General features: G+C 44.2%; 1 protein-coding gene across 2 annotated transcripts in view; it reads left to right on the top strand.

Annotated features, from left to right (window-relative positions):
- Window positions 1–1,814: 1,814 nt before the first annotated feature.
- Window positions 1,815–27,855, top strand: part of LOC142579422 (putative helicase MOV-10) — a 61,950-nt gene continuing 35,909 nt past the window's right edge. Inside the window, exons 1-9 of one of the 2 annotated variants that reach the window (XM_075689579.1) lie at window positions 1,815–2,157; window positions 7,740–8,016; window positions 11,950–12,111; window positions 13,926–14,113; window positions 15,187–15,279; window positions 18,994–19,134; window positions 24,479–24,682; window positions 25,814–25,922; window positions 27,554–27,805. In XM_075689579.1, coding sequence (XP_075545694.1) covers window positions 2,036–2,157; window positions 7,740–8,016; window positions 11,950–12,111; window positions 13,926–14,113; window positions 15,187–15,279; window positions 18,994–19,134; window positions 24,479–24,682; window positions 25,814–25,922; window positions 27,554–27,805 — 1,548 coding nt within the window. In that variant the 5' untranslated portion in view covers window positions 1,815–2,035. Of the gene's footprint in view, window positions 2,158–3,472; window positions 3,873–7,739; window positions 8,017–11,949; window positions 12,112–13,925; window positions 14,114–15,186; window positions 15,280–18,993; window positions 19,135–24,478; window positions 24,683–25,813; window positions 25,923–27,553; window positions 27,806–27,855 lie in introns of those variants that run through there. The other variant, XM_075689578.1, reaches the window with a different exon arrangement.

Raw genomic sequence — 27,855 nt, 5'->3', positions numbered from 1 at the left:
TGGCCCCATGCTGCGTGGCGCCTCCTTCAGGCGCTTGTACCAAAACGTTGCTTCTACCCGCCGCGGTGGCTTAGCCAATATGGGCTTAGCGGTTATGGTGTTGTGCTGAGCACGTTGTCGTGGGCATCAAATCCTGGCCGCGCTGGCTACATTTCGATGCAGGCAAAACGCAAAAACGTCCGTGTCCCGTGCATTGGGGGGACGTTGCAGATCCCCTGGTGGTCAAAGTTAATCCGTAGTCGCCCACTATGGCGTGCCTCAAAATCAAATCGTGGTTTTGGCACATAAAATCGCAGAATTCAATCCATTCTTCTAGCTGGGCAGTGCGCTCTGTCTCCCTGATGTCTTTCGCTGCCTGACGTGCTGCCTTCAGCCGGTTGTCTAGTTGGGCAGCGTCAATGTGGACCAGTGCACAAGCATGGCTTGGGGCCACTATGTCGCCCTAAGACGTTGGCCCAAGCAAGAGGCCCGATCAATGGCCCGACCTTCTGTCGACTTCCCGACTTGACCAACTGTTGCACAACAGCCAAGTTCTATTGGCTGTTGCCCATAGAGTTTAACTCTATGCCGTTGCCAACATGCATGCCCATTTTAATATTGTGGCTATATATCGCATCATCCCCAACCAATCTCCTTTGCCGGTTGCCATTTTATGCTTACATCTTCTCTTGATTACAGGAGAACCAGCCATTTTTGTACAGCCTTTAGTGACGAACTAAAGCCTAGGTCGAAACATATGAGCCATAGAGATATGAGCCGTGAACTGCATTCAGTCTCCGTCGCGCTTATAAATGGACACATGTGGACACGCTGCCCCATCGGCGCTCGCGCGCGATTCCCCTCCTTTTGCGTGGCCTCCAAGATCACCGATGCGTGCTAAATGCTAATTAACGCCGAGAATTAATACCTCGTCGCCCGCAGACGTTGTCGTAATCTTTGTCTTAATCTATGGCTGTTCAAAGGCTACTATTACTTTTAAATGCTACTGTAATAAATACCATTTTAAAAAATCGTTGTGCAACAGTAATGCATCGGGCTGCTGCGTTTGAGAAAACTATGTGACACGGGTTAGAATCCGCCCGCTCGCACCGGATAAACGTTAAAGGATATTTTTTTGTTTTTATTAAAAGCGTCGTAAAGAGGCTATAGACACATATAAAGTGACTGAAGTATAATAATATTGATCGTATAAAAATTGTTTCTCTGCACTACAACGATCACAGTTTCGTTTCTCTGAATTAAAATTGTTTCCGTGCACCTCAATTACCCGTATTATACAAGGTGTGCACATGAAACCTCCGAGATTTCAAAATGAAAAGAAAAAAAAAAGGGGGGGGGCTGTACTCTATGCCTTGCACTCAACGCCGACACTTGGGTCGCACGGGATTGTGTCGAAGTATTTGTTTCGAAAGAGGTTTCGTGCAGTAAGCAAATGACGCCTGCGTGAGCTGCTCACCGAAATCGTGTGCCTCGAGGACTCCCTCGGTTCTTGCGCAGCCTTTGTGTGTGGCGATGTTTGCGACGGTGAGCTAATATCACGCGTAGTTTATATCAATCGAATTAATTTATTATGAACATTCCGCAATAGCAGGAATCACTATAGATACAAAGGAAGTGCTCTTTTCGATAAAATTGCACTCTATAAATATCCGTTCGATGTTGCTAACCACGCTTAAAAGATTTACAAAAGCTGAAGTGCAGAGGTTTGCGATAAAATTTATTTTCCAGCGCTCGGAATCAAAACCGAAACTGCAGTCATCCGACCGGTATTAACTCGAGTCGATTTGCAGTTGGCATAGCGCCCTGTAGGCTATGGGTAGAGTGACGCTTCGCACGTGGTATGGCCTGTGGTATGGCGCTTGTGTTCATCTGTGCCTTCTGTGCGCTGTCGTCTGCGAAGTTTGTGTAGCGGTGTTTGAAACGTGTCATGCGCTCTCAACACATCATGGAATGAAGTTGTCTTCTTTTCAAGTCAGCGTGGCCGTACTCAAAGATAAATGCACGCCCAGCTACTACTGCAAACATACATTAAAACATGTTTACGCTAATGGGCAGACTGATCTCCGCGGCGCTTGATAACTTTTTCAACCTGTATGAAGAACCGAAGTACGAGCCAGGAGATTCTGTTGCTGCTGAAGATGCTACCGATTGTGCAGAGTGAGTCTCCGAGTCAGCTATTGAATTAGATCTGCGCTAGAACTGCGTGAATTATTTGTTTGTTTGTTTACCCTATTTAAGTCGAGATCACTTTGGTCGTTAGTGAATATACACACTGCAATAGCATGACTAACTGTCATGCTCATTTCTTATTTTGGTTGGAAAGGCTGCCATTTAGCTGCCGGCAATGTCGCGCCATTAGTGAAGGCATCGGTGAAGGGCATGCTTGCTCTGCCCTCGAAGGAACTGTAATATGTATGTGACCGGTGCGTTAGATATGTCACAGAACGATTGGTTGTAGTGGCGGCGATCGCACATCGAAGTGACAGCTCAGAAAAGGCAGTCACGTAAAGCAGATCCGCTGGCCTGAAATTGTTCATAAATATACCGCCTGACACTCGATCGTATGACGTGCGCGCGAGTCATTTACAAGTCCAAGAAATAGTTCGAAATTGGGGTCAATGGCGCAGGAACGCATATAAGCGCAAAACCTGTGAGTAATTCACAACATGAGCGCATTGGAAATGCATATGTTCCCTGAGGAGGCTAACAGAATGGTGATTTGGGCGAGTTTGAACTGTTGAGTTACGATGGCGGCGAGCGCAGTACGCAAAGCAAGGGAGAAAAAAGTGTAACGAATTCACAGCTAGCCCTCATGAATGACCTGAGAAGGTATCCGCGGAGTCGGCGCGCGGACCACATGGTCTGAAAACTTCGGAGCAGAACTTGCAAGTGACCGCGCCCAACTGCGCTGCTTATGGTTAGACGGTCTCTCTTTTTTGTTTCTTGTCTTCGGAGACGTGTCCTCATCTTGTCAGCTAAGTTATCCTGCTCAGTATTTCTTGGCAGCAGCTTCTGGAGCCCACGAAGAGGTATTGATCTGTGCAAGCGGGCTGATCTGCAATGCTTGAATGCAAACACAAGTCTCATCCATAGGGTGTTTGCCTTTGATTCAGCGCGTTCTACCTCTGACATCGAAGCAAGCTAACATGCAAAGCGCATGACCATTGCAAATGTCTTGTTGCTAAAGAAGTGGATCTCGTTTACCAGTGATATCAAAGCAGAAGCTTTGCACCTTCTGCTTCTGTCGAGAAGTAGCGGGTCATTGCTGGCATTGACCGGCCGCATATTTTAGAAAGTAACATATAGGTCTAACGGCACCAGAGTAACAATATTTATCTTTTCGTTCTTGACATTAAATGCTAGTGTTTAGTGGTATATCGGTGCGGTACCTTTGAACGAGACTTTTTTTTTTTGTATGCAGCCGAGCTTTGCAGGGCAGCCTACTTACAAGCGTTTGTCGAGTTTTACGGCGCTTCCTTTGGCGACGATCGGAAGACACGGGGGTGATGGGCGCCGATAAGACAAACAGGTCGAGGGAGCACACACAGATGCGATCGAGGAATACAAACTTGGTACACAAGTCGTCAGGATTGGCTGGCCTTTCTTTACCCTTAAACTGGGCACGTGCTTCCCTTGTGTGCCGGTGTAGCCCGCGTGCCCGCGTCTTGCCGATCGAACGCCTCCGTTAGCGCCTGGATCGGAAGCATGGGTAAACGTTCGAAGAAACGTAGTCAGCTTGCCGTCAGTACTCCGAAGCCGTCGTCAGCACGAGCTGAAGTAGTGCCTCCCACGGCGGCTTCAGCTGTTACTGCTTCGGGTGGCCAGCAGCCGCGCAAGCGCAAGAAGCGGAAAGCGAAACACCGGCGGAGAAGGTATAACTGTACAGTGTGTTTGGTTCTACGTTTCTGTGCTTGCAGCGCGCTTAGGTGTAGGCGCACGCGTCTTTTGAGCTGCAGCGCGCTGCTGGCCTTCGTTCTATGGCGACAGCTCGGTCATGTTCCGCGGTGGTTCGTTGCGTTGCGTGTGCGACAACAGCCGCTGAAAGAAAGGGTGGTAGGAGAACATCTCTGTGCGATTAACGAAACACGGAAGTGATCATCAAAGCAAAAGCGCAGGGCTGAAGCTAGTGGCCTGGGTGGCATCTTAATTGTATGTATGGTATGGTCCGCGTTCCTACCGCCTTTTAAATTGGGCCTGGCACGAGGAAGCAGTCGCAAAAAAAACGCGCTTTATGAATGCTATCACAATTATACGAACGCTCGAGGCTCATTCGCGTTGTCGACGTTGGCGCTACCGTCGTGCTGTCCTGCTATCGACAGCGCATGAGCGGCCTGCGCGTGTAGAGTTCGAAATGGTTCGAAGGCCTCCAGAGGCGCGCAGGCCGTTTAATCCAAAAAGCGACGAAGCCAAGAGGGCGCTTCGACACGCTCCGCTCTGTCGGCCCTGCCGGCGCTCGGGCATTGTTTCTACCGCTGTTGGCATCAACATTGTGCGCGAACATGTTAGCGTACCTGCTGAGCGCCTTTCGTCTCGCAGTCATTATGAGACACATCTTCTTGACTCTAAACCTTGCTATCACTTGGGATGCTTCGCCTTTGGGCAAAACTACAATTTTTTTTTTTTACAGCGAAGCTGTGTGTGGCTAACCAGTTTGTCCATCTGTCTGTTGCCTGTATGCTGCAAACTCCTCCTGTGCAAGCCTATGCACATGCATGAAAAAAAAGGGGGGGGGGGCACGTGATAGGCTGCGCCAGTAGTGATGTTGTTGCTCACTGTTGCAGCTGAGCACACTTGCGTCAGTTTCTCTCTGGCTCCGAAAAGGGTAGGCCACATGTCATGCATACTCCTGAGGAACAGGCAGCTTTCGATCAGCAACGCCGCAAGCAGAACCAAGAACGAGCTTGTCTATGCCGTGCCGATGCTGCAGCCCGGGAACAAAAACAGGCTTGTGCAGCCGAGTGCAGCAACTGCATACCGAGGATCCGGCAGCCTACCTAGCTGTCATTTAATAAACCATCGGTATTAAACCAGTGATAAACACCAGGGCCGCATCTGCATGGAGTGCTTTGGCAGTGATTTCTTGTTTAATGCTGCAGCTGGCTTAAATTTGGAAAATCAATTACTGGAACAGAGATCTGCCAACTCCACATGGACGATGAACCAATTGTTGCATGCACATTAATATATGTTGCAACGGACAGAATAATTAAATTTGAGCCCAACAGAGGATGCACTTAACCATACCGCAACAATATGAATACAGACCGAAGCTGTTTGTAGCTGTGCACAAGAATGAAAAAAAAAAAAAGCACTGCAGTCGTTCTACACAAATGACTTCATGCAAGCCCCTTCTAGGAATGGGTGGCTCTTTTTAACTAACACTGCATACATGCTCCCAAAACTTGATCTTTATAAAGCAGGTTACTTCTATCGTGTTCCTTCTATCTAGTTTTCACTTTTAACCAGTAGGGCCCATATTTAACTTTCAGGAGTCTGGAATTCTGAAAGACGGGAGGATCACCGTCCGTGAACTTGTTGCTCAGATTCCTGGGAGTTCTTACGGAACAGTAGAAAGAGCTTTGACTGAAAAATTTGGGTATCACAAGTGTTGTGCTCGATGGGTACTGCAGTCATTGACATCAGACCACAAGGAGAAACGCATTGACTGTGCTCGCCAGTTTCTTCAAAAGGGTCAAGGAGATAAGGAAGGATTGTTGGACTCCATTGTTACAGGAGACGAAATGTGGGTGTTTCATTCACTCCCGAAATGAAACAAAAATCCAAACAGTGGCGTCACCCAGAGTCACCAGTCGCAAAGAAGTTCAAACTCCTGCTGGCAAAGTCATGGCCAGTGTTTTTTGGAATCGTAAGGGAGATACTGCTGATTGATTTCATGGAACGTGGGACAACAATCAACTCGGACAGTTTTTGTGCAACACTGAAAAAACTCAGGCGAGCTATCTAGAGCCGTTAACGAGGACGACTGGCAGCTGGTGTAACGCCGCTTCACGACAATGCCCGACCTCACGTCTCCCGTCAAGCTCAGGAACTTTTGGCAAACTTTGTGTGGACTGTCATGCCACATTTACCGTACAGTCCAGACCTCACGCCTAGTGATTATCACATGTTCCCCAAGTTAAAGGAACATTTGAGTGGCCAACGCTTCTGCAGCTACGATGAAGTCAAAGAAGAGGTGAAACGTTTCCTCAACAGGTTGGCGGTGGAGTTCTATCACACTGGGATACAGAAATTGGAGCACCGTCTACAATAATGCATAGAAAAAGATGGCAATTATGCAGAAAAAATAGAGCAAAGTTTCATCTTTCCAATGATGTAAATTTCTTTGAGAATAAACAATATTGTCTATTTCTAAAATTGATGGGAACCTTATTTCTGGATCAACCCTCGTATATATATAGTTCAAAGAATAGAAGCACATAGGAAAAATAACAGGACTTTACTGATGTTTCGGCCAGGGTCCGGTCTGAACGTGGCCGAAACGTCAGGAAAGTCCTTACGTGCCTCTATTCTTTGAACTATTTCTGTGCCGGATCCTGCGATTCTATGCTTCACGGATACATATATATTATAGCATTATACAATATCTTAATGACACAATGACACAAGAAATTATTGTATTTTTTTTAATGAGCTAGTGAGGCTAGGGATAACATAATGCACCAACGAGCAGATGACAATATTTACTGGTTATTGGTATGGCATGTGGTATAGAAATAACAATCAGAGGCATATAAGTAACGTTCTAGTTGAGGTCAATAGAGAGGGGTGGAGTTGGGCATGTTATTTAATGTGCGAAATAGAAGAACAATTGTCTCTTAGAGTAACAAAATGGGTTCCAAAAGGAGGGAAATGCAGTATGTGTGCAGTTGGAGATAACACGGTGTGATGAGAAGGAATTAGCTGGTGTGGGCTGGGTTTGGTTGATGCATGACCAGCCTAAATGAACATCTTAGGGAGAGGCTTTTAAAGTGAAGCTTTCCTTGCAAACCATCTTGGGCTTGGCTGCTGCTGCTGCCTTGCTGAATAGCTTGCACACAGGGCAACACCCACATAACAAATTGACACACACACACACATGCACGCACACACACAAACAAACAAACAAAAGCGCACATTCTTTTAATTGAAGCAAAGCATTCCATGCCTTCTTTCCCGTAGTTTAGCGGGTTTGGCTTCTCGCTAAGTGGGCCGATTCCATAGATGGCATAATCCACTGTCACATTGGTCACATGGTGCAGGTCCCCGCATCTTGCTGGCCAGGTGCATAATCATAATGCTACAAAACATGATGCGGAAGATAAAGCAGTTTTATAGCATTTAAATGATTCACGAAAGCTTCACTTCACACAGATTCAACAATATATGTTGGATCTAGATGATTCTTTCTATTCTTAACAAAGTAAACTCTGTAAACCATGAAAAAAATGGCAAATGCCAGAGTGGTCAAATAATATAACTATTGTTCCTGCAAACAGGGTTTAGTTTCGGTACCCCAAAAGGTGGATGCTTTGTGAGGTTATGATACAGTGGCTCGCTATATTTCTGTGGTCACCATGGCTGCCTCGTGTGAGTGCAGCTGAAACGAATGTGCACAGCTCACTTTTTTATTTTTCAATGAGCACATCAGCAAATTTTGCCCTGCATCATGATGTCACATCAGTGTCAGCTAGTCTGGTGTTTCAAGATAACCTTAATTTCAAATTAATATACCCACACAGAAACGAAGAGCCAATCCTTGGCGAAATCACGCACCTGAACCCCATCCAGCAGTATGGGATCATCAACGAGGAGTACTACTTCAAGCTGAGCCTGGCACCGGGTGAGCACTTGACCGTGTCCACCAAGGTGCTCTTCCGCCTACATGCCACCAGCCGGCAAGTTAAAGAGCTGTCGGTGCTGCCCGAACCACCGCCTTCCAGCATTGTGGCCAAGGTTACAAAAATGGGCAACCACTGCCTCCACCTCATGGACGTCGCCAGACCTGTTCAGCTGTCGGTATGTTGTACAGTCAACCTCCCCCCCCTTGCCCCCCCCCCCAAGCACAGAACTGCACAGAGTTTCTGTAATAGTATTACATGGAGAGAAATCTGGCACCACTATCTATGCGAGCGCCCCAATTGGACCTGTGTCACTATGAAAATGATGGGTTATGGGTGTGCAAGGCTTTTCTAAAGTGTGGCTTGGCCTAAAACATGGTCTTGGCTGCACATATTGGGATCTCTCAAAATTGAGACTTAATAAAAAAAGTTTCAATTCGCCCATACCCAGTTAGTCGGGATCAGATCTTCAACTTGGTGTTGACGACTGCGAGGGCCTCACTCGTGTGGATGCGGCTCGACAAAAATGCGTTACCACAAGTACCTCTGCGATTTCTTTTCCTAGCTGCGCCATGAGTGATGCATCACATGGAGGACAACCAAGGCATGCTTAATTTTTGTTTGTTCCAAAAAATGTCAAGCTTCATATAAACTGTTCCTGTGGGCATGTGAATCTACAATGTAAAAACAGAAAAAAGAACTACAATAGCAGACAATAGCAAATAACAAATGAGCTGCTGATATTGCAATAACGAAATCTGTTCATAACAAATCAGTCACATAAAAAATTGGGAAATATCGGCCGTTTTCTTTAAAAAGAAACAAAGAAAGGGGAAAAAAGGAAGCGTAGAAAACTACATTTACATAAAAAAAAAAGAAAACCTGCATTTTACATGTTGTTTTAGTAAAGGTGACCGTTTCTATAGGGGGAACAGTATTCACCAGATGGGGACTTCATAGTATGCTGGCTTTTTAACTCTTTCTTCATCAGGCCTACAGAAATTGATAAATTTTTCTACACGTTAAACATTTCCATTGGAATTGTTCTACTAGCAACGCTAAGCACTGTCTGTAATGATAACTATTGATTAGATTTAACATTTTTTGGCAGATTAGGGAGCCTGAAAAAATAAAGCTTCGACTCGAGATATTACCAAAGCTAGCCCCCAGTGTTTCTAGCACTTCCTCAACAAAACTTGATGCTAATCCAGGAGTGCAGATTTTTGGGCTAGTTGGTTCGTTGCATCAAATGAAGTCATAGCGCACGTCCTGTCGTCTTTCATGTCCCTGTCAATCCAGTGCTATGACTTCAATTGATGAAACGATGCCAAACTTGCGCGTTGGTCGACTCTGCAACATAATTTTTAAATGACAGAAACAGTGAAGGTGGAAGCTTCTGTTGGGTTGTCTGATTTTCCAATCCGATTTAATGATGCGTCAAACAACAGCAGGTGCTCATGAGTGCATGTTATTTTCAGCTCTTTGTTCGACTGTTACAAAGGGCTACTTCACTTTTCTTGCCATGGGGTGCTTTTATCCATCAACATTTCCTTCCCGTCGTGCAGGGTTTTCACTGACACAAAAGCATGTTGTCGATTTCAGACTGACCTCCGAAGGCTGACTAGCAGTCTAATCTTTTGCATATTGAAAACCACCTGTGCAAGTGAAGTATTCTTATTGAATACTGTTCAACATTCTATGTTAGTGTGCAGTACTGTACAGGAACTGAACAAAGCTTGTGAGGCTCCAGTTCCAGTTGAATGTGCACTAGACTCGCTTGCTTACACAGGAAAGCTGATGGAATGCAATAATCAAGTATAAGGCTTTAATCAAGTATAACCATGGCTTTTGGAGCGTAAAGAATGCAGTAACAAGCGAATCAAGTGCCTGCTTCAATGAGCTTAAACAAATGCTCCCCACGCAATAGGAACGTACCCATTTTGATATTTGGAAGGCTACTACTTTCCCGCATAGCATGGGCTATGCAGAAATTGAAAATCCCATTGCTCTTTCTTTAGCTTGTCAGGAGCCATTTCCGAATTCATTCCGATAAAACCCATTACCATGTAGTTAGAATGCTCTTAGTGCTATCGAGAAGGCCTGGGTTCGAACCTCTGCTAGTGGTTTCGGACAACACCTATGCTGGTATTCTTCATTTGCTTCTTTGTGACATTGTTGCCACTTTCCTAAAGCATCATTCATGGTTTGAGTTGCAGTAGTTTCTACAGTGCATGGGATGGTATTCACACATCATCATGCGCACCAGCATGCATCTACACGCCATCATGCAAAGGGAAATATGGACACCGCCTATTGTTAAAAAATTTACAGAAGATAGAAGATCACTGAATTAGCTTTGCCAGTATGTTAGGGGCTAGTCTGATTGTAACCTATGTCCGAGTATCAGTAACATCTTTTAAAAATTACATAACCAGGTCATGGCCCAAAATGCTCCATTTTTAGCAGAAAGTCGACAAATTATGCTGATGATGATTACTTACTTGAAATTTTGTCGTTTTTTAAGTGATTCTAGACATCTTCCTTGTTCTTTTGTTTTTTTTTATTATAGCTGTAGATCACTTCCTGTAGTGGTGTAGTGGTGAGTGAATCATAAAATTGTGAAAAGGAAGAACAACCCCTGATTTTCAAAATGGTACCAGGTCTCAAGATTGTGCTTTGCTTTTGTCCCAAGAACATGTGTGAGACCCCACAACCCATGCTCAACTTTCTGTGGTATTGAAGGGAACACCACAGCGACAGAGCTTCTGCATACATGTTACGGCCCCAAGTAGTTCGGCAGCATATGACAGTGCTTTACGTTTCTTGGAACAGATACTGATTCAGCATATCTTCTATGTGCAACAGTTTTGTATTTGCACAAATGCAGAAGGGAAAAGCATAAAAACAAATCAAATGTAACGCTCAGTGGTGCATCTTGTCTTGTTTTGCTGTTGTAAATGAAATATTTGTTTTTCTTGCCCAGATGAAACTAACATGGATGAGAATGTGGGACTCATTACAGGAGCACTCTTACTTGTGCATGCTTTGCCTCCATAGCTTTCCCTTCATTGCACAGAAATTTGTCTTTGAGTATAGAAAAGCAGCTTTTATGGACCCAGGTAGCTTGCTCATCAGCTCTTTGGTATGTCTTTAGAAGTAATGACAAATAATAGGCTCTCACATACCGATTGAGATCATATGTAGGCAAAGTCCATTGTCCCTTGCAGAATTTTACCAGGCGACTTACTGGCTCTACATTACTAAAAAATTCACTATATATGTTGTTAAGGCTCCAGAAAGACAATGTTGTCACTAAGAGGAAACTTTAGCTCGGGCCAAACTTCGACGCAGCCTATTCACACACATGCAAAATCCAAAAATGCTTTTCTGAGATCACCCTTGGACTGATTTTAATGAAATTTGTTGCATTTGAGAGAGAAAGTTAAATTCTAGTGACTGTTGGAAGTGGGTTTTCGATATAGGGCCTGAATTTTGTTGAAAGAGTTTTCAAAAATTCGTAAGTTCGAAAGAAATAGAAGCATGAAGTTTACAGATTAATAGCTCTCCATCAAGAACAGATATCGCGATTCTGTGAACGGCATTGTAGGATCATTCAAAGCTGACAAATTCAGTATGTAAATTTATATATTATGTGAATTTTTTACATTGTGTACAGGGGTTCTGCAAAAGCTGTATTTCCATGTTACTCAATTTTTTTTTTAATTCATGTGTAACACATAAATTTTGTCTGCTTTAGGTGTACTATTAGATGCAATTGAGAGAACTGTGATATCACTTTTCATTGCCTAGTTATAGAGTTGTAGACTTGATAGTTTCGTTTTCTGAAAATTTGTGATTCTTGCCAATTTTTAATAAAACATTGACGACCTAAATTGAAAATTCGAAATGAACTGTCACCAGATTTGAAGTTTTTCTTTTAAATGCACCAAACCTCGTCAAGTTTGGTAGAGTGGTTGCCGAGAAAAACGAACTCTCCTTTTACATGTATTTAGATAGGAGCACCCGAGCTAAAGCTTCCTCTTAAGGCGACTGAAAATTCACTGAAGTTATTGACTTTCTTGCTGAGTTACCAACACTGCTTTGTCCGCAGGCAGGGTATGAGCCAGACTTCGAGCTGTGCTCAGGTGACTGGGTGCGCCTGCATCTTGACGAAGAGACTGGCAGTGCAACTGCAGTTGAAGCTCTTCGATCAAAGCACATTATAGGACAGGTGACCCGCCTCACATCTATAGGCGGCATCATTGAACAGCAGGTGAGAAGAAATTTCTCGCTTTTCTTTGCCGTCAGATGTTCTTTCATAGCTACACAAGCATACATACACACACACGTTTAGTATGCAGCGGTAGCTCTGTGTGGAAAACATTCGTGGATTCCACCCAGAAGTACGCTGCAGATGCCCGCCTGCAGAGAAAAGTGCAACAAGGCAATGCAAGGGCTTGCATGCACAGACATCACTTTAAAAGGTTTGCTAAAAGGATAAATAAGTTCATGAGATGCCACTTGATAATCCAGAAAAGGTGCAAAAACGAAAGATGGGCGCCGATGTTGCTTGCTGCGATGCCATGGGTTTTGATGGCATCTGGTCGGACCAAGTTAGTTTTATTTTGGTAAAGATGGACTAAAGCACATTTTAGTGGAGTCAGAAACTGAACTTGGCAAGTTTTGAAAACTTCTACTGCACTACAACGGCCCAAATACAAGAAAATGCTCTAAATTTGTAATCTCACACAGGCATAACAGTGATGAAGTTGGGGTGAAAAAAATTAGTATTTTATGTAATCAGCCTCTTACTGCAAATTTAAAGCAAATAAATTTTCGAAGGAACGCTTTATTAGTATAAACTCATTTAGTGTTTCTCTTTGCGTACCTTTAACTGGGGGAGACAGGCTGGGAGATGGCAAATTAAAGGAGTACTGGCACAAAAAATTTCAGTCTGGGTTTTTCTGTTTTAATAAGTAGCTAATTACACAGTAATCACCGCACTAAATCTCATTTACTCCAGAGCGCGACAGGCAATTATTTGGAGTCTTGTTGTAGCAACCAGTCCAAGTTTCTGCTTCAGAGAGCAACGAGATGGGCCAGAGAAAGAATGTAAAACACAGCTGGGCATGTGATTGCAAAAACCTATGACATACGCTCTGAGGCCCATGCCAGCGCACACGCTGGCGCACAAGCATTGGGTTGCTAGTTCTACTGTTACACATGCTTTGCGATGTCCTCGCCACCATCTTCGTCCTCGTTTTTGTCGTCCAGCGGTGACGATTTCCTGCGCGCAGAAGTCGCTGCCGTATTAGACGTGGCCAATCACTTTTGATTCAACCCACTAGAAAGTAGTGACTCGGATGTTGTGGCCGGCGACAGTGAGGACGAACCTCAAGACCCTCACATCGGCCAAGCTCAATGGTAAGACACGAGAAATCGGCATCGAACGTCACGGCCTACACGGTATTTACTACAACAAAAACTGGCGCCTAATTCTGCCATTGCAGTGATCAGAGAGCATCCCACTACAAGCAACAAGAAGAGTATATGCAAGCAGCATGGCAGCCAACAAAAATTCATGTCGTAGCGTGTTCTTGGTTGTTTACAATCCATCTTTAACGTTGGTGCCGTGAGGCGCTGCGTTTTGCGGTTGGCTGCGCGCACATACTTAAAATTGATAATAAATATGCTCCAAGCTATATTCACCGTTAAACACGATGTCTGTTTGCTCACATAAATCGATCTCGCGCGTTATATCCACTTCAAAAATTTGTGTCAGTACTCCGTTAATGACACTGGCTGGCTGGTGTACGGGAAGCGAGCACATATGCACACATAGTTTGAATGTACAGCATGCGTACGTAGAATGCAAATGAGTGGCAAAAACTGTCAGGATCATGTCTGCAGACTTTCTTCGTTTGTTTGCCGCTGCACTCTCAACCAGTCACTGCTGCTTTACTCGTTTTCAAGGGCAAGAGTTTTTCCTATAGACTGTACGTGGTTCTCCACATCTGAGTGCCTTGTCTTCCCGTCATCACCACCATGTAAAACTGTGTTTTTGTTTTTCCTTTTCCTTCTCATCAGATAGTGTTCTCAGGGCACCAGTGGCCAACTGATGCTGCAAGATTGCAAGTTGGGCTGCAAGTCGCAGTTTATGCCATAGAAAGTGACCAGGGCAACCTTGCATGGCGGGCAGTGTCATTGGAGGTGTATGATGAGAAGGCAGGGCCATCCAGCCCATCCTGCCACAATGGTATCATTGCAAGCAAACTGTGAGTATTTTCATGCTCACATGCTCGCTAATCATCAGGCATTCCATGACATAGCACAGTCTAAGGCAGTGCTATTAGATACGTTGTCATCACAAAATCAGTTTTGGTTTAAGTGACAGACACTAGGTACATTAAATAATAACTCAGCTCAGGTTGTCACAGTGTTCTACGTAAGTCATGCACTGTATTCGTTTCTAAATAAACTTCTATTGTTTGACTCCACTGTCATTTGACATTGCCAGGTCAGATTCATTAGATCTTTGTGCATGGGCAATAAACTGCACCCTTAAGCACTAATTTAATGAGACGAAATGTTGCATTGTCACATACAAGGGGCATATCACAATGAATTGCACTTGTGAATCTCCTGCACTGCATGGGCCACCCCATCTGTTGGAGCACCTGTCATGAGTAGTAGGGAGTTTGTTTGAGCACCAGACGGCAGCACGTGCTGGCAGAATCCATTTTGTGGTTGCCATATCTCACATTCCCCACGCGGGTCAGTAGCCGAGCAGAGAGCACGGAGAATGACTGACAAGGGCAGCGCTAGACATTGTGGTTCTTGGGGAAGGAGGGCATGATGAGTGCTTTAGAGATTCACTAGGGACTCGCGGTAGTGGGTGGTGAGCAAGCAGCTTGCTCGCATCACCACCCAACATCACGCGGGTGGAAGGCATCATCGTGCAGGAAAGGTGCATCACATTCTCCAAATTCCCCGACTTGGCGCTTTAGGACTATCATCAGTTCGGAGCCATGAAGAGACCCTTGCATGATCAGCATTTTGCTAACATATGGGGGCTGCAAGACGCTGTCTGGCCTTGGTGTGCAGCACTTCAAACATGTGGTTCCAAGAGGGCCTAAGAAGTCTCCCTCACCGGTGGGAGAAGTGCATTGCTCTCCAGGGCAATTACGTTGAAAAAGTGGACTTCAAAGAAATATGTAACGCCTTTCTGTCTGCCAAAACAAAAATAAAGTGTAATTCATTATGGTACGCCCTTCGTATCAGCCACCTCTCAATCTCTAAGTAAGCTGCTGCGGCTTTAAGCCACCTCCTTTTTGTGCCTCCCCTGCAGCTGTCGTATCCCCGATGGCCTTGATGTCCCAAAGGAAGTTGACTTTGGCCAAATTTGTCCTGGGGAAAGCCACTCCTTGCAGCTTTGCATCAAGTGAGTTCAGTTTCTCCCTTCATCGCCGCTTCTCATAGCAGTTCTGTGACCCTCCTGCATGCGTAAAGGTCAACTGCAGTGAAATTTTCTTGGACTAAATTGCTAACATTAAATGAGTAGTGTGTACAACTGAAGCAGTCTTTGCAGAGCTGCAAGGCTGGTAATTGTCTGATCTCCTTATTAGTAGGCTTTGAATAGCACCCAAGCAGTTGACATGTGCAATTGGTGGTTAGCAGATACGCCGAAAGTCCCAGCATGTCGCCTCCGAAATTTTTCAGCACACTGTTGGCAACTGTGGGTGGCACCCAGTATCGGAGGCCATGTCGAGGACCATTGCATTCCAAGTCGTGTGTAACTTCCGGCCAGCGGGGGGCTCTTTTTAAAATTTTTTCACAGTTTTGGTATCAGGAATGGATACTTTTGCGAGCCTTCCATGACTCATCTGCTTGTACATCAGACTTAAAATTTGCGTGGAGGCCGCTGTATATATGTACACTATCTGAAACTAGTCTTTATGCATGGCCCAAAATTTTATTGCAGTTGGCCTTCAAATCAGTTTAGCTGCCCTCTTTCTTCAAGTGTGATAGCATTTACTGCTCTTGCATTCTAGGTTCGGTATCCTTATTTTGTACAAGACAACAACGTACATCACTGCTGCAGAATTGGAAGTTAAAAAAAAATGCATGCTGGAACTTTACAGTAAATTGGCTGCCTTAGCCAAGTGCACCTATGGGAGTTTCGGGAGGGCCATCTCTTTTCTTCATGTGTTGTTGCTACCAATTTTTTGCTTGGCTGACTTGGCCTTGCACTGCAAAGAAAAACAACACTTTGCTCAGCACAGCCGCTGGGTATTGAACTCTTGCTGCTGTGGCTATCTGCAGAGGGGCTTCAGGCATTCTAACTACTGAGCCATTGTTGAATGTACTTGGCAGTTTGTGCAAGGTTTAACATACGTGACATAGACTACACGAGTGATAGTGCCTGTGCACATGTTTTGGGGATAACAGCAGGAAATATATGCTTGCACAGCATACCTTGCACTGTACTGGTTGCTGGTACATTGTGCAGCATTTGTTGACAGCTTTATTCTCAGCATAGCAGTAATTGACTGTGCTTTTCCCTCAAGGACTGTCTTAGATGTCGGTAAGCGAAGGTTCGACGAAATCCATACAGTTTTTTCTGGTGGCAGGGCTCTAGCTGCCACTGAACTAGCCTGCACAGGCGCAGATACCACTGACCCACTAACCACTAAGTTATCGCCAGTTGAACCTCGCTTTAACAAAAGTTGCATCCAACACGAAAATAACTTCATTATGTTTGAAATTCAATATACAGCAAAACCTTGTCAATTCAGCCCTCCTTAATTTAGAAAATTGGATAATTCGGACTCGTCCTTTGGTCCAGGCAGGTGTATGCATTATTTAATGCAATGAAACTCTTGTTAATTCGGATGCATTTGGCGGGACATTGGTTCATTTGGACAACTCTCAAAGCTCAGCGAGCACCGGAGTGACGCAAATGTGCGACGCAAAAGAGCAAAAATGGCGTTAGCATCCACTCAAACGAAGCGAAGTCCCCATTGCCATAGTCATAAGTGGAAATCGTACGTGAATGACAGCAATGCCAGAAAGCTTCATGCCAAGTTGAGCCTCTATAATGCCTTTATTCTTGCATTTACCACCGTGCATAGCACTGTGCTGGCTGCTTGCCTTCATGACTGCATAGTCGCCATTCATGATCGCATCTACAGCGACCGCAGTTTCTTCCACAGTTGCAGCAAACGGTGGTTTAGTTTCGACTCTGTGCGTGTGTCGGCCGCGGGACTTCAGAACCGGAAGGTCGCCGTCCATGATCGTGTAGACAGAGGTCGGGGTTTCGTCTGCACCGGTTGCAGCAATCAGTACTAGTTACATTTTGACAAGCTGCCAAGGATAAAGAGCGCTGGTTACATTGTGATGGGTGGCGACCAGTGCACTGGCGGGAAAGTAATTGGGATGCGCATGGGATAGTAAAAAGTCTCGCAAATGAAGGAAATCACGAAGCCTTCACCACTGCGAGAGCTAATCAGCCACGAGATAGCGAGAATTGCAGCTTCCACACTGCTTTTGTATAAAATAGAGACAGGATTGGCTCATTCGTTCAGTAAATAAAAGCGTGTTCACGTATTAAGCATTTGGTTATTGTTTTCTTCATACCCTCAATCATTGGATATTCAGGTAATTTGGACATTTCTTTCGCTCCCGTGAAATCCGAACTAATGAGGTTTTACTGTATATGGATCTCTGTTATGTGCTGATATTGGCAAGAAACATTTTGAATTTACTTTGTTATATCTGATAATTACTGTATTTGGACGATTATAACGCAACCCAACTTTCGCGGGTTTAAAGTAACAAAATAAATGTTTACCTCAATGTAATATGTGCCCGATTTATCAAAGAAAAATGTCTCCATGTTTGCAATTAAAAATAAATCACACACACAAAGTGCGCAGAATCTTCACACGAGGGAAACTTTCTTTAATGAACTTTTATAATGAAAGCAGCGCATCTTTGTCACCATTTGTGCTTCATTGGCCACAGATAACAAGGTGGTATACTTGAGCGATTGCTTTTAGAGGTATTACTCACTTTCATGAGATTTTATGTGACTCAGCGTCGGATTTGTTTAAATATGCGGTGAGAGCGTTGTTGCCACAGCATCAGAAACACTGGTGGCTGTATGTGCCGACACATCCTGTACCGAGTCGCACAGAATGTCTCCAACATGGTAGTGTCTCCAAAAGCTATTGTAGTCGAGCGTAAAATTAACCCACAGCAACCTTTAAGATAACATGCTTTGCTGCTATCTTGTGATGGCGATGACGATAGGCTGTTGCCAAAACTAGGAATGTGGTTTTGGTTTCGTATCCAATTGTAACGTGCCAGAAATATTTGGACCCATACTTTTGGAAAAAATGTGTGCATTAGATTCATGTAAATAAGGGTGATTATATCCATGTTCCTTATGCCAAAGTTCAACTGTAATGCCGATGTGTCTGCTAGGCCTGGGGTGTAGGAGCACTTTTACCATGAAGAAAAAAGCATGCAAATCTCGGGCAAAGGCGTAATATCTTTTTTATACGCCTATGCTGACAATCTGTGTTGTAAGTGGATTATTCGCCTTTGAAATGGAAGTGCCTGCTAAAAAACTGATGGGACGCCACACATCAGGACTGACCAGTGGCACATTAATCGCTCATATGAGGAATGCTGTCTGCGTAATTTCTGCATAGTGCAGTCAATTACCCTTAATTTGACCTCATTGAAACTGTTATCTGAGAAAAAATTATCTGAAAGTTAAATTGTATTTAAAAACCACGGCTACCTCTTGAAACTTTTTAACAAGATTTAATGGTAAGACAGTTTGAATTATGCGATGCCGAGTGAATGGAAAGCGACTGTGTATAAACAGTTTGCCATTTCCTGCAGCAGTGGCTCCCCAAAAGGATGAAAAAAGGGTGAATGGAGTTTTGCATCCATATTTCAAATGAACATTGAAGCATTGGGTCGAGTACACAATCTTGTGAGAATGCTAAAGTAGATGGGATGATAGTCAAAAGAGAGCTGCAGCTAGGTACTTCTGTCGAATTAGCAGTTACTGATAGTATTCTTCTTTGTGCAGAAATAACAAATTGTCATTGCTGCTGTATCTCATTCCTTTTACTATCTGCAGGAATGCAACGGACAGGCCACACCTGCTGGTTTCATGCAAGTTTAATTCTGCAGCCAAGCAAGTGGCACTTGCTAAAGCCTTCCAGCCCTACTTGATTGCATCAGGTGACACCTACAACTTGGATCTTGTATGTAAAGCCAGGTAAGCAGATTGCTGCGAGCTCGACGTGTGTTTCATCCTGCCCTAATGGCTGAAATGCAGTTAAGCAGTTAAACTACCTTTAACACAAACTATGTCATGCCAAATTGTTCAATAAGTTGACCAGTTTGCTCTCCTTTGTTTATGTTCCCATAGGGTTAGTGCAGTTCTGTTCAGGTGAACTTATGGCAAGAGCAGAAATATTTTTAAGACTCTTTAGCTTAAGGTTGTCTGAAAGGGGAACATGCTGTATGTGCAAATTCCGCACTTAATTAATGGGGGATGAAGGGCTGCGGGGGATGTGGGGTTGAACGTTCACATCTGGACCAACATGGCAATATTAACAAAACTTGGCACGATGCTTTGTCTTGTTGTTGTTAGAACATTTAGTAAATTTCATTACCCTAGCCTAAATGGAAAAAATGTTGTGTGTGCCCTGTTGAGTAAATGAGTGTGTCACCTTAGGAAAACTACAATTTAAACAGTTATAAAAATATATAACATTTTTCTGAATAAGTATCTTCTGGACGCCTTATGTTACAGGATAGTGGCAGCGGCTTGCAATTTTATACCTTTATTTTTGTAGAAACTGTATAACTTTAAATCTAGGTGTTTTTTTTAGTTGTTGCTGTAACTCTGAAATTTATGCATTTTTCATGATACATGTAGCAGCAAATTAGGAAAGGGTAGTTGGAAGTCCAACTACCCCTTTAATTGCCCCCAGACTCCATGTCGCTGTCTTAACATCTTCAAAATTACCCAGCGCACTGTGCTATGCTGGTCAAGTCATTCTTTCAACTCATGGTGTTTTTTTTATTTGTTGCTGTAACTCTGAAATTTATGCATTTTTCATGATACATGTAGCAGCAAATTAGGAAAGGGTAGTTGGAAGTCCAACTACCCCTTTAATTGCCCCCAGACTCCATGTCGCTGTCTTAACACCTTCAAAATTACCCAGCGCACTGTGCTATGCTGGTCAAGTCATTCTTTCAACTCATGTATATTTGTTACTTGCGCACTTACCGGCCCTTCTAAAACCACAAATGCACACCGCCTGCAACACCTATGGCTTTTGTTGAGTTAACCTGCCGTGGTAGCTCAGTGGCTATGGTGTTGGCTGCTGAGCACGAGCTCGCGGGATCGAATCCCGGCCACGGCGGCCGCATTCCGGTGGGGGCGAAATGCGAAAACAACTGTGTACTTAGATTTAGGTGCACGTTAAAGAACCCTAGGTGGTCGAAATTTCCGGAGTCCTCCACTACGGCGTGCCTCATAATCAGAAAGTGGTTTTGGCACGTAAAACCCTATAATTTAATTTTTTTTTTCTATTCAGTTCTCTGAAGGCTCCATAACCTCTCGCTCCCCCAACACTCTCCTATGTCCTTCTTTTCATTTTTTTCCTTTCTTTCTTTGCTGCCGCCTTCCCACTCTCCCACTCTTGTCCCCTCGATTTAGAAACCAGGCCTAGAGACGTCAAGCAACTGCTCATTTTCGTTTCAGTCTCTCCCTTTACAGCCAGCCACTGCCGACAACGACCACATGTGATGTCACTGTGCAAACCTGTTAAAACTAACCTCCTGAGGATGACAAGGCCACCTTTGACAGAGATAGGTCCTCCTATCTAAACGTGGGCCAGCCTTTCTGAGGCACTTTATCCCTATTTATAACCTTTATACATACCACACATCCTGAAAAGGGTTTTCATAGGTGCTTTTGATGAGAAATGGATGTACCACTGGGCAAAAAAAGCTTGTTTTCTTTTTTAATTTGTGCAGATAATTACCAAACTTTATGAAGAGCTTCTTTATGTGTTGAGGAATCCAAAACAAACAAAATGGAAGAGGTGTTTTTCTGGCGAAAATCGCTATTTTGAACTTTATTTGCATCAAGTAGTTTCACATGATGCAGGCAACCCAACAGAAAAAGCTGTCATAGATGGCAGCTTGACAGAACCGCGGGCCCCCCTTTATTGGCACAGAGACAGAGCACAAGACGGGACAAGTACATAATGTAATGCATATAATGGATAATAAATACATACATAACATACAGTAGTACACAACAAACTATCAGTTATAGAAATTGCATGCCTGCTAAAAGCAAATGGCATAACATAGAAAGATTATTCATATCAATACAAGAGACATAGAGCATATAAACATAACATAGGAATTCAATGTATAAAATGTAACCTAAATGTAAATGTAACCAAATGTAATCAGTGCTAGTATGCTAGCACTGATTACATTTAATCAGTGCTAGCATACTAGCATGTAATCAGTGCTAGTATGCTAGCACTGATTACGCTGGAAAATTTTTTATCAATAAATTTATGTTTAATGAGCAAGAGGGAGGGACTCCATGGTACATGTGAAATGTGGCACTGCGTGGGTATCCACTTCGAATATATTGAATACTCGAAAAATCAAATAGTAGATATTCGATTCGTGAATCAAATTATTAGAATGCTCACTGTTCGATTGGGTGATATTCGAGTATTCACACACCCCTATTTTTAAGCAGTCTAAATATTTTGCTGCAGTTGGCCTTTAAAGGGAAGCTGAAACGGTTTTCAATTTCTATGAATTGCTGGGATTGGGAAGAACAGACCTAATAATTTACGGTTCCGAAATTTTTTTTTCGTTTTGTTAATATAACGGGCGGAAATCGCTTTCTAAATCACCCGCGCGGACACGCCCCCATCGCTTCCCGGAGCGCCGGGTGAGGACGTTGGCAGAGGAGAGAACCGGCGAGAGTGACGTCATGGGCGGAGAGCGAGCCAACCGAGCTGTGGACCGGCGTGCTGACATGTGCTGGGCATGCCTCTTTCCGTCCTGCGCTTTACTGAACGACGCTACGAGAGATCTGCCGCCGCCGCCGCTCACGTTTGTTTTGCGATTTTCGTAAACTGTTCTTTCCTTCTGTGCTGCGTGAGTGCCTACATCCAAGGGCGCCCAACATGCCCTCGTTCTGTGCAGCATTCGGCTGCGCGAACACAGGCGGGCGAGACGATGTGGTGTTTCACAAATTCCCGAAGGAAAAGAAGCTTGCAGCGCAGTGGGTACGTGCGGTGAGGTTAGATAAGTTAGCGTTACTATACTCCGTTTCATACATCAGGTGCAACGCTGTGGAGGCTTGAGATACTTTTTGCAGTGGCTGCGTTCGCACTTAGAAAAAGTTCGGTGTTTCTTGACCCGATTTTTCAGAAAGCTTTCCATATATAAGCTCAGTTCCGAATGAAAAAAAAAAAAGAATTTACCCATAGAAACCATCCGTGTACTTATACGGCTGCTAACACGTTCTTTAAAAAAAATTTTTTTTTCGGTATTTTTTAATTGCAGCCCGTCGCGGCAGCTTCACGTGCATGCTCGCGCGAGCAAACGCCGCTGGCACGCTGCGAAGCATAGACGGAAACGCGCGCAGTAATAAATTTTGGTGACCGGACTTCGAGGGTAGCTTCCACAGCGATGCACCTGAGGTATCAAATGGAGTGTAGGCTTGCCTAGTGACATTCGACGTACGGTTCAGTTATCGTGTTTACCACACGGCGGAGCTAAAACTGCCTAATATCTTTATGTCAACACTAGCATGGAGCACGCATACTGATTCTTGATCGAGCCGCACTCGCAAAGTCGTCGAACCATAGTATGAATATTGCACATATAATACCTCTGGTCATCTCTGGATGTGTATGATAAGCAACTTCCATGACTGTACCTCACAGCACTGCATGTGCGCGCTTTGAAACGCGGCACTTATGTTCGCGATCGTGTATCAACGCTGAAAAGACCACGGGACTTAAGACAAGCAGCGGCAAGGTGCTTGACATCGCGGAATTGCACCCGTGTAAATCTAATGAGAAGTTAGTGCTTCGGCATTCTTCCAGCAGCATGTTCCCAGTGACACTTTAGCGCATTCTTTCTCCCGTCATTGCAACGTGCAGCTACATGAAAAAAATAAAAAAACATAGGTACCAGCTAAGATTTCCAGCGCGCGAGAAGGTGCACACATCGCTCTCGCTGTTGGCACACTCAATATCATCGTTGACTCTGTTGCCGCCATCGTTTTCTGTATCGGTTGTGGGTTCAAACATGTACGGGGACAATACAAGCTGTCGGAGACAGCGAGAACGTTCCACCTTGCAACTCAGCTATGAAGCCAGAACAGCAGAACCGCGTGCTACCAGAGAGAAAGGAATGGTGCTACGCTCTGAAACGGAGACATGCGGCGGCGCCGACCGGCAACTACCGCCAACGACGTCACAGCGGCCCCGACCAATCACAGGCGACAGCGGCGTTCGCGCGAGGCCCTGAGGCGCTGGTGCGCGTTTTCTTGGAAAAACAGACGCTTGCGTTTGTTTCCGCCCTTTTTGAACCAGATATTCGTGTTCAGGGGACTCAAAACTGTAGAATGCCGCAGAGAACTCATTTTTTTCGAAAAGTGTTTCAGCTTCCCTTTAAAGGGTGCTAACAAGAAAATAAGATGATTATTGGCCCGGCAGCTTTGGCAAGATTGCTCCAGTAGTGTGTATGCTACTCATATATATCTGATTTAGCCAAAGTGAAATTTCTCTGCAGTTGGCCTTAAAGAGCATTAGCTGGCATTACTTCATTAACTTCTGCTCTGGTGTCTTGCAAAAACTCACTTCTGCCCATTCTTCGAGTGTGCAAAATTCATGAGCTGCATGGCACCTGTTGAAATTGTTTGCTTGGTGCTGCATAGGTTGAAAGATGTGGCCAGAGTGGGGTCAGCCTGGTGTCCTTTGCATGTAATAGGGAGTATGATTAAGTTTTTGGGCACTACGTGTAGAGAATGGTAAGTGAAAGTTCAGTACATTGAGCCGCACATTAAAAAAAAATTAAGAATCCCAAAGATTTTGTGCTTAGTGATGCTTTCTTCTTTTGCTCAAATCTCACATCAATATGTGTCATCATTATGGTCCAGATTGTTTGATACAACAATCTGAACTGTTACTTGCGTGGTTTGTCAAGCAAAAAATGCAAAGTTGCCTTTGCCTTTGCCCCTTGCAGTGAGTGATGACTACAGCCATAGCGTTACCTGGTCATTTCTCGTGTCTGTAGTATGGCAAAGCATGGCTTTCGAGACTGGTTTCAATTAATCACTGGGGGTGCAATATGTACACCAAGAGTTGCACACACATAAATTTTTATGGAAAAATGCAGGTCACTATATGCTGTGTTTAGTAAGTCTCCAGAATGAATTACTATGCCACACACAAATTGTTCACTCCATGTTCCATATGAGGAAGATGAAGTCAAGTTTAATGAAGAGGGAGCGGGAGGTGGTAACAAATTATGATTGCATCTTTTCTTTTGTCTTCTTCTAGCGAACTAGGCACAAGCAATGAGAGGATAGAGCTGGAATTTGAGGAAGGCTTCTTCATCCACTGTGTTGCCACAGTTAGAGTGGTGGACCCTTTGGAGGCAAAGCTGGCACCATTGAGCAAGGCTCCTTCGGTCAAAAAATTGCCGACCGTCAGTCGAGCATTCCAGGAACAGCTTTGGACTGTGCCTGGAGAGAGATGTCCCATGTAAGAAAATGCACTTGATGAGGAATGGTGCTGTACATTGTTACTTCTCTCTTTCTCTTTCTTTTTTCTTTCAGAAATTGCCACATTGGCTTAGTTTTTGTCATCTTTCGGGCATCCTTTGCAGATCTGCTTTCCTTCTGGTACACACACCGCCTTTATGACAGAGGACATGCATGTGCATGGCGTACACTCTGCAACGTCAGTGGGCGACCAGGAAAGGCTTGACGGTTACTAGAGCCAGCAATCGAAAACCAGAAGAACTACGAACAAGTCAGGGCTATGGTCGAGTAAAGAAAGCTCAACTCGGCACCTGTAGTTGCTGCTAGCATGTGTAAAGCTTCTCGCAGCCGCCTCGTGGCAGCATGATGAATGGCCACTTTGAATGGCAGACCATACGCCCACACGTTCTCTTTCACAAAGGCACACCTGTACCTGTTATTTCAAAATAGCAGGCCAAATTTGTTGAATTTCTGAATTTGTAAAAGCGCACAAGCTTGAATGAAGCAGAGCCTTAGTGCGAACAGTGTACTATCTAGTATAACTCGATGAAAGGGAGCTCTCTGCCATTTGCCCTGTTTTATGGTGTAATTGCTTATAGTCATATTAAACCTTTTCTTGATATTTTTACTTGAGGTTTGTACCCAGCAGAGTGGCTCAGTTGCTAGGGTGTTCTGCTGCTGAGCGTGAGGGTGTGGGTTTGATTCCCAGCCGGAACGAATACATTCTGGTGGGAGTGAAATATGGAAGCTTTGAGTATGTGAGCTTTAATTGTGGCTTTTAGAATGTTCACAATTAACTAGGAGCACTTCGTTTCTCTTTAACCCCGTGTTGATTTTGGGGCCTTGGAATAAATAAATCCTTTAATCAATCAATAAATCAATCAGTTAGCATTGAAATTCATGGCAAAGCAGATCAAGGCAGTGAGCGTCACCTATCATTTTATGACATTGGGCTATGGCATCAGTATGTATGACTGTTGAGCAAATAGTGCTCCAACATGCTCGCGATTTCCCAGTAGAGCTTGGGGGTCTTTCGTTAGCATTTCAAGATGAGAAGTGGGGGAAAGAGCGGTAGATTGTGCAGGGTGTGTTCATAAACAAATGCCTTGTTGTGCCATCATCTTTTCAACAGGCGCCAGGCAAAGCTTCCTGAAGGGTTGCCTCATTTTCCAGTAAATCCAGCATTTTGGAAGATGACAACTCGAGAGCTAGAGAGGTTCGTCAGCGGATTGCTTCGTCAGGTGTGAATCTCATTGATATTGCTGTTATGAGCTCGAAACACATTTTTGTCCGTGTTAATTTTTCTTTTTCCCTTTTTTTTCTGCTTTTACTAACATCGGCCACACAGTGAAACTACTCAGCTTCATTGGATTGTTCATGTAGTGTTGTAACCAAACGTGCTCATCGCCTTTGAGAACAGCCTGGTGCGCTGCCAGTGCGAGTGTCCCTTCAAGAAATGCTGTATGGCACTGGATAAGCACACCCAATGACACACATGTTTTTAGAAGATAATAGATGTACAGTAGAACCTCATTCATACAATTGAGGGAAAAAAAAGCGATGGAAAATGTACTAACTGGGAGAACATACTATTTTATGTTACTAAAAAATTTGGCAGACTGAAGTGTAGTTGGCATATGTAATGTGAAGCACTGCGTGAATCGTTGCAGTATCAGACGTTGACACATGGTGCCATTATTGTGATTCGGCAAGCTTACGTTTGCGGTCCTCAAATTTGGCCTAGGTCAGCAGCTTCTTCGGGTGGAGCACTCTGGCTGAAAATTTTGACGTGCCTACTCGGCGAAGATTATTGCCACTGGAGACACCAACCCGTGTCAAATTAATGGAGCCCAAGTGGCCTGAGACATGCTTTGTCATTTTTCTATTGCATAGTGTTTTCATGCTTTAAGACAGTGACGAGAAACCGAAACCAAATCAAGCTGGTGGGTGATGCTGGAATATGATGCCGCCTTTTTGGAACTTTTTTGAAAGCAATACTTGTATGCCATCATGTCTTATGGGAAACGATATGAGACGAATAATTCATACAAAGTAGGACACAGACTTATTAACCCTTTATGGATGAAAAAATTTGTTTTGTAGCTGAGCATCCATATTGAGTATGGAGGTTCTGGCTAAATGTCTTAGCCAACACTGAATAGCAGGCAGCAGGTGTCTGTTGGTTTAGAGCAGGAATACAGGACGAGGAATAAGTTTAGCGTGCGACTAACTTACTTTTGAAAGTACAATCAGAGGAGAGAGTGGTGTCACTCACATGATGTAAAGCAAATGCAATCTATACCTATGGCTCACATAAGATGAGAGCTGTCTGTACCAGTTCCAAACGAAGACATAGGTGATTTGGGATGAAGCCCGCTTCCAGTTTTCTGCCCGGTGTTTTGACCCTCTATTGCTTGAAAAGCTTCCACAAAAATTTTTTTTTTCCTTCATTATCCTTGTTCTTTTGCACAGATATATGTAAAATATACATTTTTGGGGTATTATTATGTCTTGTCCTCAAAGGGTTAAAGCAATGAATGTCACAAGCATTGACTTCAAACCAAAATTCATTCAGAAACGCACAAGTAATATGTATATATGTATTATCCCACAAATGTTACATCAGCTAAACAAGAAATAAATAAAAGAGGAATTAAAAAAAAAGAAGGCTAACCTGTGATTTCTCTCTCTCTCTCTCTCTCTCTCTCTCTCTCTCTCTCTCTCTCTCTCTCTCTCTCTCTCTCTCTCTCTCTCATTTCTTTACTTATGTGAGATTGCTGGGAATGAGACATAGCCCTGTGTATTACTTCTTCACTAACCCCCACAGCCTGCCGCACTTGTCATCTTATGTACAGCTTTTCATCTCCTGCAGCCTCTGTGCCCCGAAAACTACGTAGAAAAACTTCAGCTGCTGTTGCACCTGGAGGAAGTGCAGCTGAGCCGTGACCTGGAGGAGCGAGTCCTCTGCCCAGCCCCTCTGCGCATCGATGGCTGCCAGGCTCGGCTAAACCTCGGCTCGTGGCTGGAAGAGGCCCAGTTCCCACCTCGAGTGGGCGATAGAGTGTTGCTGCAGCCAGCAGACGCCCCCAGTGCCCAGCTCAATTTTGAAGGCTTTGTACACCAGGTGACAGGTGCTCTCTGTATACATTCCATAATATAACTTCTTCAGGCACC

The sequence above is a fragment of the Dermacentor variabilis genome, chromosome 4 (genome assembly GCF_050947875.1).
Source record: "Dermacentor variabilis isolate Ectoservices chromosome 4, ASM5094787v1, whole genome shotgun sequence".
NCBI lineage: Eukaryota > Metazoa > Arthropoda > Arachnida > Ixodida > Ixodidae > Dermacentor > Dermacentor variabilis.
Note: the sequence above shows the minus strand (reverse complement) of the source record. Positions and strands in the feature narration are given on the sequence as shown.